The 15,715-nt window shown below is 41.2% G+C and overlaps 1 protein-coding gene across 14 annotated transcripts in view; it reads left to right on the forward strand.

Annotated features, from left to right (window-relative positions):
• The window catches only part of ADAM22 (ADAM metallopeptidase domain 22), a 124,461-nt gene that overhangs the window by 45,592 nt on the left and 63,154 nt on the right, over positions 1 to 15,715 (forward strand). For all 14 annotated transcript variants that reach the window (XM_015853462.2, XM_015853463.2, XM_015853465.2 and 11 more), the window contains one exon: positions 8,924 to 8,990. In XM_015853462.2, coding sequence (XP_015708948.1) covers positions 8,924 to 8,990 — 67 coding nt within the window. The remainder of the gene's footprint in view (positions 1 to 8,923; positions 8,991 to 15,715) is intronic.

Below are 15,715 nucleotides of genomic sequence, written 5' to 3' on the forward strand. Positions count from 1 at the left end.
CATTGTGTATTGCTGACAGATGCCTCCCAGGCATGTAAAATATGTACTGTATACATTTATATGAATATGTAGCTTATAGAGGATCTCCTTCTCTCATATATGCATATGTACATAGGGAATGCATTGTAGCAGCAGAGCATCAGTCAAACGAGAATTTCATTTAATATGAATGAACCAGCTGCAAAGCTTAAGGATTTGTTTATAACTTTTACCAATCCATGCAGCAGAGGAGGCAGCTAGCAGAGAGCTGCTGAGTGCTGTTGCTCTGTGTAGCTGTTGTGGGGTATGCAAAGTGAATACGAACCATCTATTTAAAAGCATTCTTGTGCTGATATGTGGAAAATCATTTGCATCAAACAAGCACAAATGTATTTTTCTGACTTTCAATAAATGTCCTTGGATAGAAAGGTAATTTTAAAATACCAAGTTAATGAATTCATTTTATCTTAAGGTACCAGTGACAGCAGTTAAGCACAGAAGAAATGAAACTGCGTCATACCAATGCCCATCTGTCCCGGTATTGGCGATGAAAGATGCTGTGAGAGAGCACATGGGCTCTGCCACATTCTGGGTCCATTCCACTGCTGCCTCCCAGCATTCATGGCATTAAGGATGCCAGGAGGCACATTGCTGCCTCTTAGTATCTGTTTGTGAGCCTGTTACCAGTGGCTGTCTCTATTCCCTTTTCTGTTTCTGAAGTACCTTCGGATACTGTCTGCCTGAGCAAGCTCCTGCAGAAACGTGTTGCAAAGCTTGGCAACATGCTTTGTGACATAATACTGCCTCCATTTTAAATTAAACTACTAATTTCTTCAGGTGCTTCCTTGATCTAGTGATGTGGGATTAGGTGAATAACAGCTTCAGTTTTCTCTATGATTCACATTATATTACCTACCTGTATCTTATCTCCCCCTCCAATTTATCTTCTCTTATCCAAACTGAAGTACCTTTTATGCTTAGAGGGGATGATTTACCAGTAGGTAACACACAGGGAGGCCAAGTATCCTGCTGGGTCATTACTAATGCCAGAGATGTCTGGCAAACCAGACAGATCCTACTTGGAACAGTATTAGCAAATGTCTTTTTGTGTCTGTGAAGCGAGCTGTCCTCCTGCATTGTACATGGCAAATGAAGATTGATGACTGTAAGTTTGGGGAGCTGTGATAATTCCTTGGATGGTGGTTAAGTGATTGGTGTTGTCTCAGCATCTGGCTCCTGAGGATTCAATGGTGAAGGGTCTCTCATCTTCCCAGTCTTCATTCATTTTTATGATGAGTGATGAATTTTATTCCACAAAGTTCTGTGTCATTTGTCATCTGTGGATGTTCTGTGAGATTTTCCTGGTAACGCAGATTGCTTCTTCAAGAGGCTGCTTTCACCACCTCTCCTTGCTGTGCATTTTGGATTTGTTTTGCATTATTTTAGACTGTAGCTCTGCATCACCCACAAATGTGGCTGAGACCTTTGATTTCTAATCCAGAATGTGCTTTCTTTATTAGAGAAGTTATGGTGGTAGAGCAGGTACCTTTAATTTTAGTTTCATGCTCTGGCATTTGGCTGCCATTCTAGATATTTTTCACATCGTGACTCATTCTTCCTTAGCCCTTATACCAACAACAAGCCTTTTACTTAATATCTTTGTAGTTTCAAACCTGTTTCCACCTTCCTGAAGTTATAGCGGATTGTCTCCATCACAGTAATATTTAAAAGCTAATTAAGTCCTAGTTTTAAGGTTTATGGTTTTCAGCTGTTTTCAGCTTTCACCCTCTTCTAAGGTTCACGCAGATTTGTTCTGTGAACAAAAGTAGAAGTAGTGGTAACCATTTTTTCTTCCGAGCTCCTTTCAGATACCTGCACAGTTGATGCTGTTATTTAACAATAAAAAGAAACATCTCAACAATCTTTCAATTACTGTTTGCTAATACTCTCTAATTATATAAAAATATGCACAGTTCAGAAGATGCTGTTCTTGCTGATTACTACATAAACATTTCTTGGGGCACGAGTGATATTTCAAATTTCAGGATTAAATGCAAGTTATAAGAGCAGGAGCAGGTAATCACAAGCTTAAGGGGGCAATTTTCCCAAGTGCTTATGGAAAAATGACAGCACAGCAGGGGCACATTTTGCTGTCAAGAAGGATGCACATTTTAGGATGGATGTATTCATTGTTAGTGCCAAACTATAAATGCAGCCTCAAGAGATGCTGACTTCTGGGCTGGTCTTCCTTGGCATCATGCAGAAGTGGGAAGCAGCAGGATAGAAATGCTGCTGGGCAGCACTGGGTGATGGGCTGGAGAATAGGAGCATGGGCAAGGAGAGGGGACCTGAGGACAGAGGAGGTGGGTACGATGATGAGGAGTATGGAACGAAATTATAGAAACGTGTAGGACCATGAGCATCATTTACCCACATCATTTGTCCCGGTTTATGGAGCTGGAGGTGGTTTTATTGGTGGGGGCATTTTTAAATTTATTTTTATTTTTTTAAAAATAATATTAACATTAGTAATTTGATCGCATTTAAACTGCAATTAAAAATGGACGTTGAAACTGTTAGTGAATTCAGAGCTGCTTTGGGTTGTGTTATTGTTCTTCTTTTGTTTGTGCGCATGCCTGTATTCAGATTTCACTAAAATATAGTGAAAAGAAATATGTGGTGAAATATTGTGGGTCAAGAAATGATTATTCTCTTCCTCACTGCAGAACTTAAGTATAAACTTTTTCCCTTGGAAAGCATAAGCCGTATCTGTTCATTATCATGTACCACATTATACAGTAAGAAAGTTCTGATCATAGAATCATAGAATGGTTTGGGTTGGGAGGGACCTTTAAGATCATTCAGTTCCAATCCCCTACTATAGGCAGGGTCACCTTCGTCTAGACCAGGCTGCTCACAGCCCCATCCAGCCCAGCCTTGAATGCTTCCAGGGAGGGGGCACCCACAGCCTCATTGAGCAACCTGCTCCGGTGTCTCACCACCCTCATAGTAAAGATTTTTTTCTAATATCTAGTCTGAATCTACCCTCTTCCAGTTTAAAGCCATTTCCCCATATCCTGCTGCTACGTGTCCCTATAAAGAATCCCTCCCCAGCTTTCCTACAGGCCCCCTTTTAGGTACTGGGAAGGAGATCCGGACTTAGAACTGCAAAGATTGAAATGGACAGGCCAAAAAATCCATGATGTGTTAACTGTAAATGGACAGTGGCACCACAGAACGCACACTGGCATTGCTAGCTGGATGTATTAACAGCCCATGTGCACAAGGCTTGCCCAGCTGCAGGGTATGGCCACACCAGCCTGAGCCTTGGAACTACCACTGCTGCTTTCCAATTTTAATTTGCAGCTTTTGTTGTATCCTCTCTCCCTCTTTAAGCTAGCAATGGGAACCACATGCATAATAGAAAGCTAGTGAAACTAATAAGCAAGAATGCCTTTCACTTGCTTAAATCTTTTCCCAGCAAGAAATGAAGTAAAGCAGAGCCATGCTGTTCCTAAGCCAGAACATGTTATCTGGCTGTGGAGCTTCATGCCTGATGCTGACACTGGAGTCTCAGGACTGGAGGCTTGCTCTGCAGTTTGGTGTTTCCAGTAGGACTCAGGGCAGCACTAAGGTGTCCCACAGGCAAATTGGCTGTTAAAGGATAAAGGCATTAAGTGTATTTTAAGTCAATTGGAATTAGAGATCTTCGAAGTCCTGGAGAGGAAAAATTAGAGCAAACGTTATTATTTGGAAGAAACTTCATCAGACATTCTTGCTTTGTATTGTTGTTACTGAAATGTGAATTTAAGCTCCAGGAAAGGACCGAGATTGGCTACAATTCAGCATTTGTGTAAATCTCTTGAGGACTCAACCCATTTATAAGTCTGTAATTTCTTTTTGGATAAAGTCTTTAATAGTCCGTAGGAGTGGAAACATTACAAAATAATTGCTTTCTTCTTTCTCCCATTCTTGTTAGCGGTAGAAAGAGCAGAAAAGCACAGCAAGGATATTTAAAAAAAGAGAAGCTTCAACAACCTGCAGTGATTTTCTTCATTGTTTTTTCCCTTCCACCTCGTAGGCAGTGTGAAAACCAATGCTCTATCAAAGAGAAACCAGCGTGTTTTGATGTGCATTTGGTTAAATTAACAGATACAGTGATTAAATTAACTATCTATATGGAAAGAAATTCAGCAATTCTTTTGAAGGGAAAGATAAAAGTTTTAAGGCCTTGGCTATTAAAGCAGATATATTCATTGAGTAAGGAGGTAGCCAGTGCCCCTTGAAGTGCAAGGGGAGATTGCAAGCAGAGGAAAGGTGTCTGGATAGTCATGAGGATAAAGGAGAATTAATGTCAGATACAGAAATCTGCTGGCTAAGTAGCCTTCTGGAGTTTATTGTGCTGTATTATTTTTGTTAGCTTGTGGCTGATAGTGAATCTGTATTAGCACTATATGTAATGCAAGGTAATGCAAATAGTCCCTTTAACTGAGTGGCAGAAACATCCCTCTCATCAGATTTTCTGCTTTCTTGTTTCTTGTTTCATGATAATCCACCTGCCTTTTCTTCCTGGCATACAACCTAGGCTCTTGTAGAGAATTACATCCCATAGCCATTCCTTACATCTCTATGAGTTTTGTTAAGAAACTTTTCTGAAAGCAACATGCCGGTGGTTTCCCTTCTTTTACAACATGATTCCCTCTCTTTTCGCAGAATCACACAGAATCACAGAATTATCAAGGTTGGAAAAGACCTAGAAGATCATCTAGTCCAACCATTACCAATACTTCCCGGCTAAATCATATCCCTCAACACCACATCCAAACGTTTCTTGAACACTCCCATGGTCGGTGACTCCACCACCTCCCTGGGCAGTGCATTCCAATGCCTGACTACTCTTCTGGAGAAGTAATACTTCCTAATGTCCAGCCTGAATCTCCCCTGGTGCAGCTTAAAATCATTCCTTCTAGTTCTATCACTGATTATACGAGAGAAGAGGCCAACCCCCAGCTCACTACAACCCCCCCTTCAGGAAGTTATAGAGAGTTCTTTTTGGCTGTATAAATTCCCCTTATAAACTGATTTATAATTCGGACCTTTCCAGTTTACTTAGTAAAGTATCTCCACCATCAGGGAAAAATGTTTTATTTGAGAAATTTCCATATCCTCTTGTCTTCCGTACCCAGCAGCGCCCATTGTTTTCACTACAGCCCTCGAGCAGCAGGCTCCCTTCTCACAACTTGCAGCTGCAACTATTACCTTTAATTGTGGAGTTGGTACAGTATCTTTATTAATGTCTCCATCATTTCTCATCATTTTCTCCTGAATGTCTTCATGTACTTGTCAACACTTTCCTACTGGAGCATAGAGGAGCTTGCAGAGAGGATTTTTTGTTGTTATTGTGGCCTTTTGTGTAGGAGGTGAACAGATACAGTTGGACTTGGGCTTCAAAAAAGGATGGTGCTGTAAGCAAATCCAGCTACACTACCTTTGTTGTGTACGTTTAAAAAATCATTGAATTGTAAAGGCAGAGCTGCTATTGCTATCATAACTTTGTTTTCCCTTTTAAAAAGCATAATTCACACATGCTTTTTTTCCTGTGAAATGTTTTATTTTTATATTTTAATGTATACAGACTTTGCCATTCATTTTCAGTGTCTTAGCAAATATTTCTGAAAGTCTAATTCCATGTATTTTCTTTGTAGATTTTTTTTTTTTTTTTCCTTAATATTCTACATCCTTGGTATTTCTAGGATTTATTTTCACAGTCTGTAGCTTTCATGCATGTAGATTTTCTTTACAGCTAATACCAAGACGAATACTTAAATTAACAGAGGTGGTTTTTAGGATAGATTGGCAGGCATGTGGAACTATACTAATTTCACCTCTACCATAGGAAGGAGTTGGATGATTATATTGAAACACACATTATTTTATTGCTGAATGCTCAGTGTTTTATTTTAATGAATAATTATTTCACTAGAGCTTTGTTTATTTTGAAGTAGTGGATTTTACTAAAATTATGCACTTAAATGCTTCTCTGTTAGGAAGACAAATCATTACTGCACATTTGAGGTGATTTCATGAAAGAAGCATATCTTTTGGTCTAAGTTTCCAAGATTGGGTATAATCATTAGATTGTATCTTAGTTTGCAATAGCACAGATTGCATTATTGAGTCTATGAGTATTGTGCTCTTTCATGATGATTTCAGTGCAGTGAGTCATAATAATAATAATGTGTTGGGTTTTTTTGACTAATAATATATTTCTGGATGCATTCTGCGTGCCGTGTTTTTTAGGGTATGCTTTAAAACGTGCTAAATTTCAGACCTGTCATTTGTTTGTAGGCTCCGGGCTTGGTCCCCTGGGGCTGTGTAGGCTGAAATGATGGCATTTCCTTTCCAGCCTGGTTCATTTCAGGAATCAAGACAAGCACCATGAACCTTTCTCTTCTTTTACTTCTGTTCCAAAATAGATAAGCAGGTGGATGAAATGGATGGACCCTTCTAGGAGTCATGCTCCTAAACATAAGGGACCTAGGAACATCCATCCAGGATGCGGTGGCTGGGAGAAGAGCCCTGACTGCTGGTGACCCTGGTGCTGGGTGCTGGGGGACCCTGCAAAGCCCTGAAGAGAAACTGGACCCTGCTGGGGCAGGGCAGCACAGCTCAGGGTGGGAGAGCACTTGGCCCACTCTTTGGCAGAGGCCTCAGGCAAATGCTGGGGGGAGAAGCGTAAATGAACAGCGTGTGTGAAGCTCCCCCAGAAAACTTTTCCAAGACTCAAAGATGTTCCAAGTCTCCCATTCAGAAATTTGTTAGTATCCCTCTTTTTGCTGCTTGTGTTGCTTGTGCTCAGATACAAATATAGAGACTTTATTTTAGCAGCCCGTCTCCATTTACTCATTAACAGTCGATGTTTATTTGAGGTTGTAGCAGCATTTTCTACAGCTTAAATGGCTGCCTTCACACACTGGTGTACAAATCCTGGTGCATTTGAATCCCCATACAACCCACATGTTTTACAAGACTCCAGGAGCTTTCCATTCCCTGTGGTCTCTTAGACCTTTATTTGCTTCCAGGTAATGGAACTTTCTGACAAGTATCTGCCCAGAGCTTTTGAGAAGAGATCTCCCTTGGTCAGTGTTATTAATCTTACCTCAATTTGGCTGGAAATAAGTCTTCTTTCTTGCATTTTGGGATGACAGGTGTGTTTTTCAGGAAGACACCCTATTGATCTGGCAAATCTTTTTGCCAAGGCAAGTGCAGTCACGGCTCTTCTCCTTTACAAACCAGGTCCTCCAAATCAATGTTCAAGAAATTCCCTCTAGCCCATAAGTGCATGAATTTGCTGTTTATACAATTGAATTTTATTCTACTTGTAATATCTAGTCTTGAACATCATCCAGGTCTTTCCTGTGGGAATTTTTTTTCAGCTGTCTTCTTTCCAACGTAGCATTATCAGCGTATTTCCTTAGAGCACTCCAGGTTTTTGTGCCTGGGCTGTTAATGAAAATGTTGGGTTGGCAGTTTGTAGGGTTGATATGGAAGGATCTATACTTCAACCTTCTGCCACCTGGGACTTGATCTGGCCAGTCACCAGTGCCTATGTGAGCAATATATCTATGGCCTGACTGCCTGCTTTGCCAGGCTGAAGTTCTGGGAAGCTGAGTGGCTGCTGGGCACTGCACAGCCCTGGTAGCACCCATCACCCTCTGCCCTCACCTCTCCTGTATCCTTGCTGTCCTTCAGCAACAGCACCCTGCAAAACCCAAGGGCTGTCATGATGGCTTTCCCAACTCCTCAAGTCTCAGCTCTGCTGCTCTGTGCCACTTCCTGCCATCCTTTCCCTTTCACACCCCTGGTGTTTTTTTGTTGGAAGGAGCAACATGCAAATTTGCCTCTTCTGCAGAGGAGGTGGTTTGTGCTCATCATATCATGTCCCACAGGTCTGCAGGCCTGTTGATATGCTTTCTTCACCAGAACTTCATCTTCGCCAGTTCAGTCACCTCTTATGAGGAACAACATCAGATCATCGGGTAAACTTTATCTGGGTGAAATTCTGAAGTTTCTGAAAGTGTTCAATGAATTCCTGGTGGAGAAGGTGTTACTTTGCCTAGAAAATAATTTATGAGGGCCTAGCTGGTTTATCATGAAGTGTCATAGTGTGCATTTTGCTGATATGTGTTTGCCCCAGATTGAAATGCTTTTTAATGTTTGTTCAGAAGCTCTATCTATCTAAGTCTGGGTTTGCTGTTGCCCATCTCATTTTCCTCTGATGCCATGAGAGCCCAAGGGTTTGCAGTGAGGGCACACAGGACCGATTCCTGCACAGGTCTGCCCATGTCCCAAGGATGGCTTGGCTCTATCCATCCACTTTTACACCTGCAGTGGAGCAGAGCTGCTGTCAGCTTGTTCTTGTGGCTGGTGGCTTCATCTGCCCATCTAGAACAGTGTTGTGAGTACACTTGTAAGTTACATTTTGGTATTACAGGGACATTTCATTCCTATGCTGTTGTGTCCAGCGGCTGGAGGCAGCTGCCATGTTTGCTCCAGTGCAGCCTGCTGTTAGTAGTGCCTCCCACTGGTTTTCTCACTCTTCTGTGGTTGCTTTTTTTCTTCTTCCCCCTGCCTCCCAATTTCCTTACTGTTCTCTTCACAAAGCAAGCAGAAAAGTCTCTTCAATTAAAACTATTATCAGTAGATGGCTTTGAACATTCCATAAAGAAAAAGCTTGTTTTCTTGCCTTGACATTAAAAACCACTGTATCCCATGCACTGTGTAGCTCCATTGGAGGTGGTTGTTTCTGTGATTTTTATGAACGTTTTAGGAGTATCCTGCAGTTTTTGCCCTTTTCAAATGTAAATGTTTAATCATTGCTTGCTGAGAGAGCATGCAAGAACACATGCATGAGGTTTATGGCTCTTTTTTCTTATTCTTGCAGTGATCTTCTGTCTTCTGAATACCTTGAGAGGCATATCGAGCAAGGTGGAAAGGCAGTGGAAGTTAAAGTAAGAGTCCCCTTTTTATGCTTTGCCTTTTTCAGTTTGCTTTGTTTTTGATGTTAATGTAAACTCATTTTCTTAAAGGGAGAGATATCTGATTTTTGAGGCAGTTTGCCATTCTGAAGCATGAATGTTTTATGTCTTCTAAGTTTTCACCTTTCCTACGTATGAAAAATTTAGTACATTAATGTTTATATCAGAATGGTATCCATGAAAAATGTGTATTTAGTTGTTGTTTCTGCTAGTAAATGTAATTTATTTCTAATGAATGTTGAAGAAAATCCTTCTTATTTGGTAGCTAGCATTTCCTTGTTGTACTAATGGAAAACTCAAGTTTTTTGTTTATAATGAGCTTCTTCGTAAGTTTCAAAGTAGCAAGATTTGCTGTATAGTATTTTCAAATACTAAGTCACTGTCTGAAGTCTTGGGTTTCTTTCTGGGGACATTTGTAGACACAGTGGCTACAAGGTTGCCTTTAATGCTGTACTCATTTAAAGCAGGATCTACCGCCTTTGCTGGAGTGCTTCTGTTATTTGTGCATGGCATGGGAGAATTTTCCTGAAGACCTTCTGGTTGTTATGACGGTATTGTGTAGAGGAAAAATATAAAATTAATGAAGAATACATAAAATGTGTGTTAAATTAATATATTGTGAATAATTGAAGCTCTTTAAATTTGCCTATTAAGTCAAAATTTGCTCTTAATTTACATTTAATTTAAAAGGCTTTTTTTGTTAACCTTATAATGTGAAAGCAAAAGTGAAAATGGACAAAGCAATATTTTAGCCTCTGAGCGTCTGAAGATTTGTTTCCTTTGGTTTATCCCTTTCTGGAGTTTGTAAGCTTGAAATCTACTTTCACATTGCATTCTGATAATGGCCTGAATATATTTTCAGGCTGAGGCACATGCATATGTGCTCCATTAACTCATAAAACTAATTTCTTTGCTGTGCTCAGCAATCAAGAAGCCTCAACTCAAATTCAGAGTATGAGTCAAAACAGAAATGAAGGTAATAGCTGATGCTAATAGGATCCATTTGTCTCATCAAGGTCTATGTAGAAGTTAGCAAAACTAAACTTTCAGAGTACCATCAGTGAATTAGGACAGATCTACTTCTGATGATTCAAGCAAGGAAATATTTGAAATCAGTGTCTCCTCTCATGCAAAAATCATTTATTTGCATGGGGAAGAGAAAGCAGAGTCGGCCCTTTCTGAGAAAGGTCATGAAAGTTTTCTGGGCAAATCACCTCCCAGCCTCCATGGTCCCAGGGATCATCTCCCTTTCAGTCAACCTCAGGGCAGGGTCACTGCATAGCATCAGCAAAGGCTCTCCACTGCTTCGCTCAGTGCTATCAAACCTTCTTTAGAGAACTGACCTTGTTGGCACCTTTGGCCTTTGCACCCGAAGTTGTCTGAACTGTGGAAAAGGCTTACAGAGTTGTTTTACTCCTCTCTGCAGTGGAGAGTCATTTCCTCTGTGGTGCTAAGTTCCCCATCTGCCCTTCTTTGTTCCTTGTGCTGTGTGGGCAGGGACATGTGAGGGGGCTGTGCTGTGCTTTGCCCACCACCCAGCAGGCAGCAGCAGTCCAAGAAGGGGAGGTTTTTAAATTTATTTTGCTTATTTTGCTGCAATTGAGCATCCAGGATTGGAAAAGCAGAAAGCAATTGTTGTACCAAAATGTCCCAAAGAATATTTTGGCCACGATGGTGGCCAAGCATTCAGAAGAATTCAGGTATCAGAAGGATTTTGGAAGAGTCTGCACAGTACATTTTGATGCCAGACACTGAGTTAGGCTGGGTTCAGTGCCCAATCACTGCTTTAAAATAAATCTGCCTGCCCCTGAGCAGCCAGTGCTTTTTAGAGTACTTGTAAGTGCCCTGGAGAGCCCTGCTGGTCCTTCACATAAATTTGAAAATCCCAGCAGTTTCTGTTTAGTATTTGAGAAACTGAGCTGTGGTTTTGGGTCAGATGTTTTGAAAATCTTCCTGCAAATACAGGAATTTTTCATGATCATGGTTTGGTACCCTCAGTTTCTTTGGCAGCTGTTTACAGTACTAGTAAAACAACCATCACATTGGTGCTTTTAATACATATCAGGCAAAATATAAATAATTACAATGCTCATACACCATGAAGAGCTGAAAATGCCTTCTACCTCTCTTCCTCCTCCCCATCCCCCTTGGTAAAAGTCCCTGTGCTACAGAGCACATCCAGATCTTCTGCTGCTCCTTAGGGTGCTTCAGAGAGGTGAAGGGACAGGGGAGGGAGGAAATATTAATAGAATTTAAATTACCACTTTGAATGAGAAAAGGGAGGAGAGCCCTCAGCTTAACGCTCCTTTTTGTTTATAAGAGAAGGTTGAATTAGATTCGATTGCTGCATAATTCATTAATAAATCAGACCACTGTGAAGGTGGAATATGTGCATGTTTTTGCACAGTATGGCTATTTAGCAGCTGCAGAGGGAAGGCTTCTCTATGAAATGTCCTTATTGACTTGACACAGTTCGGCAGCACCCGAGACACTTATTAAACAGGCAGAAAAATGTGATGCTTAAGAAAAATAAAAGGAGCTAGATCTTTGAATTATTTTCAGTGTTTCCCCACATTTTACTTTATGTCTCCAGTTTCTTAGGAAAGCAGCAGTATTGCCCTAAATTCCCTCTGGTACCAAAGAGAATAATCAATTAAGAGAGAGAAAGCCCTTCCTGCCTTGCCTTTTTCCTGTTTTAGTCAGCCCAGATCATCCTATGCTCACAGCACATAAACACTCAACTTGTGTCTACTTTATGTTGCTGCAGTATATTTCTGTGTCCTTTTATCTCCCTCTCTTTCTTTTTGGGTTATCATTCTGTCACTGATGCTGTCAGTGAGATGAAAGGCAAAAAAACAGCCAGAGTGCTGAGTAATTCACACTGCTGGATTTTCCCTTAAGAACGAACAACTGGTATCTCTTCAGTGACATTTTCTCTTACGAAATGTTTCAGTTTTCCACTTTAGATATTATAGAAGTAATTCTTCTTGCCTGTCAAGAACATTGGACACAGACCCCAGTAAGAGAGCTTGCACAGGTAAAGTTGTAATAGATTAATGCCATGCATTTTTGATGGCATGCTTCAGTATAACCACATGGGCTGAACCATGACACAACACAGCTGTATTTCATAGATAATTCTGAAATTAGAAAGGGTGGTAGCGTAAACACAGTCTGCATCCTGGGCACAAATTTATAGCAAGAGTGCTCTAAGCATGAAACAACATTACCTTCTGTTCTCCAGAAGGGAGCAAAATATTCAAGTCTTGAAAGGCCAGAGATGGCTGAGAACCTTTAACGTGACAGGCGCTGCTTTTTATGGTTTTTTTTATGCTCTTCTCTAGGAGGTGTTGAGGTGCAGTCCCTTGGCCAAGGGCAACAGCTGTATCTGTCACATCTTAACTCTTGAGTGTAGGGAGACCAAGTTGTAACCATGGGATCACAGAATCACAGAAGGGCTTGTGTTGGAATAAAGCTTTAGTTCTATCTGCCTGCTGTGGGCTGGTTGCCACCTGACCAGGCTGCCCAGCACCCCATCCAACCTGGCCTCAGATGCCTCTGGGGACGGATGTAAATTCCATCCAAATGTTTTACTGTACCGTCACAGGTACTGACAGATCATAAGGTTACACTAACAAGTTATTGCAAATGCTGCGACCAGGATATACTGCCCATCTGTGGGCAGGATATTTTTTATCACTGACTGCTGTGTTTCCAGCTTTATAGCAAAGGGCTTCCACCAGCACCTTCCAGATTTACAGTCACCCGCTGTCTGAGCTCTGCAGAGGAATCCAGTCATTTTTCTTCAGTTTTTGATGCCTCACCATTTCATAGCCAGAGAGGAAGGAGTATCAGCTTGGCAGAAAAGTGTGTGAGCTAAGCAGGTTTCCCTGGTAAGGCTTACATTCTGTTCCTGAAAAATTCAGCTCACGTGAGTGGTGGTGGCACGGGAGGCTCTGCCCTGTGCAGTGTGTGCATGTACCCGTGCCTGCACAACCTGGTGCTGCAGCCCTTGGGGAGAAAGGAACCTAAAAAGGAACAAATGATAAATAATGCAGGAATTATATCTGCCTATTTCTGGCAGGTCTTTTTTGGGCGGTGTCCAGAGACTAGAGAAGCTGTTAGTAGCAGAAAAATCATTTGATAGAAGATTTTGTACAAGGCTTCCCATATCATCATCAGAGCTTCTCTTTCCCATTCCCTCTACAGAGCTTTGTTTGCCTTGTGGCTAATGATTAATAAATCTAGACCATAATTTACTTTCTAGTGTTAACAGTAAAGTAACCAAAGATAGTTGACAGAGAATCCAGGAGTCTGACACGGTTTAATACTGGCCTCCTGCAAGGCTGATCTCCAGATTGCTGTCATTGAAAAATTTCATTAATAACTTAGATGAAAAAAGTATGTGTATGTTAATGAAAATAAAAATACAAAGTTGGGAATTATTGTAATTCGCAGAAGGAGCATTTGGAGAACTGGCTATCTTTGAACAATGGAGTAAATCAAAGTGGGATGAAATCTGATAGAACAAAATGGCAACTTCCTTCTCTTAGGGACTCGTTATAGGGCTTTTGCTGTAAGATGGGAGTTCATAAATAGTGGAACAGTGGATGACTGCACAGTTCACATCTAGCCAGATACTGCCATGGCATCATAATGGTCAAATTATTTCCAGTAGGTAAGGTGTACTATTAATATTGTTATGTGTCCTGTTGAAGAGCTAACAACATTTTAAAATTTCTGTGCAGTTTTGGTTACTCTGGATATCTTTTTTTCCAAACAGCATCAAGCTGCTGCTCTGAATTAAGAAGCACTGAGGAGTAACTCACTTTCTTGTTTTAGTATTATTTGAATTATGGAGGCAATTCCTCTGGGTTTCAGTAAAACACAGTATACCCTGTGGGATACCAGGGCTGGATAATCAGTCATCTTATATAATGCATTTGTCTGACCTAATGGTCCTGCGAGCTGGTGCTGTAAGTGTACATTTGCATTCACTTTTCTAAATCTATCCGTTTATCTCCTTGCTATTACTAGCTTACTTTCTGCTAGCAATACATTCTGCTGCTGTGAAGGAGGAAATTAAAAGTAGCAGCATTCAGTATAGGAGCCTTTCCCAGGCCTTGTTTTAAATATCCTGCACTAGAAGGAATCCCAGCTCATGATCCACCTACAATCTTGCAGCTTTTATATTGCCTTTCATTTCTTTATGTCATAAAGAAAAATTCAGTGTTTTAAGCTAGTTCTGGAGAGGGAAAAATGCCAGAAAGTCAAAACCCTCAAGAGCTCCAAGTGCTCATCCTGCTGTGGATATGGGCCACAGTGATGTAGTCCTGGTTCTGCTGAGATGAACTGTGCTGGTTTATGAATGCAAGGGGACACCTCCTGAGTGCTGCCCACTGTGGTATTTACACACAGAGGGAAAGGAGAGGCCCAGCACGTGAATTCATAGACAAGTCCTGCCAGCCTTTGTGTGCCTCAGGAGATATTTTTCCGTGAGCTACAACATACAACACACATAGAGAATGAAATGCACCAAAGTTCTGCAAACTGAATCCATGTGAAGACTGAGCATAGCTAAGAGAAATTAACTACTGCTATAGCATTAAAGAACATTAAATCCTTTTGTAGAGGCTCTTATGAAAAAAATAAAAGTATCCTATTGTGTTTAACTTAATCCCCTTGAGGAGGAATTAAGCAAAGCAAACTGAAGCTACTGTGCTTCTGGAGGAGCTCTTCTATGCAAAGCTTCAGTGTGATTTAGCCTGATATCTTTACTTACTTGATCTTGAGTTCTGTAAATAGTCCTTGTCTTCACTCTTATTTTTCGTGAAGATACTGAACTGGCACTGTGTTATGTACACTGGGTTAATGTTTCCAGGTAGTCTTGAGCTCTGTGAATTGGCACTTCAAGATAAGCTTCTTTCATTCAGGATAATGAAGAACCAGTAAGGAAATCTGATTAATACTTTTCTCTTTTCAGGTGTTTATCACATTCTGACTAATAGGTATCCATGTAGGTGCACGCCAGCATTTCATCTTCTGTGTTGTGTTTATAGTAATCCTGTGCATCACGTGCTTATAATTTGGCTTCAGTCTCAGTAGTGGTTGTTGGACTATTGTGAAAGATTAGTATGGGCAGAATATAAAGACTTCAAAGTCCCTTTCAAGGTTTGCTCCTTTTTTCCCACGTAGAGGAATGTCATAAAATGGCTTGTATACCTGGACTCAGAAAAACTAGGCACTGCTACACTTGCTGACTTAAACTTAACAGAATAAGGAGGAAGAGGTACCCAGCCCTGTTCTCTTTTGACCCATCTGCATTCAGCAGGTGATACTTAAAATCATTTTTCCTAGCACTGAGGCAAGGCAAGAGGCTGCTTCCAAGCAGGTGCCAGGGCAGCTCCTGGCCCAGATGGTGGTGTGCTGACACGAGCTGTGTCCACACCCTGCAGCTTCTCTTGAGGAGCATCTTTTGTAGCTGCTGGGCAGTGTATACAAGCCTCATTTGGCCTCAGAGCGGAAAGCTGGGCTAATGGCATGTACCATCTGCTGAAGGCACTGCTGGGAGCCACCTGCGGCCGCTGCAGTGAGTTGCCTGTATGCTGGACCCCATCGTGTACACGTGTGTGGTTCTGATAGCACTGCAAACAGTCTTGAAAGATGGGCATTGGAAGAAGCCTCAGAAGCGGGGGATG

Source organism: Coturnix japonica, chromosome 2, assembly GCF_001577835.2.
Source record: "Coturnix japonica isolate 7356 chromosome 2, Coturnix japonica 2.1, whole genome shotgun sequence".
Classification (NCBI taxonomy): Eukaryota; Metazoa; Chordata; class Aves; order Galliformes; family Phasianidae; genus Coturnix; species Coturnix japonica.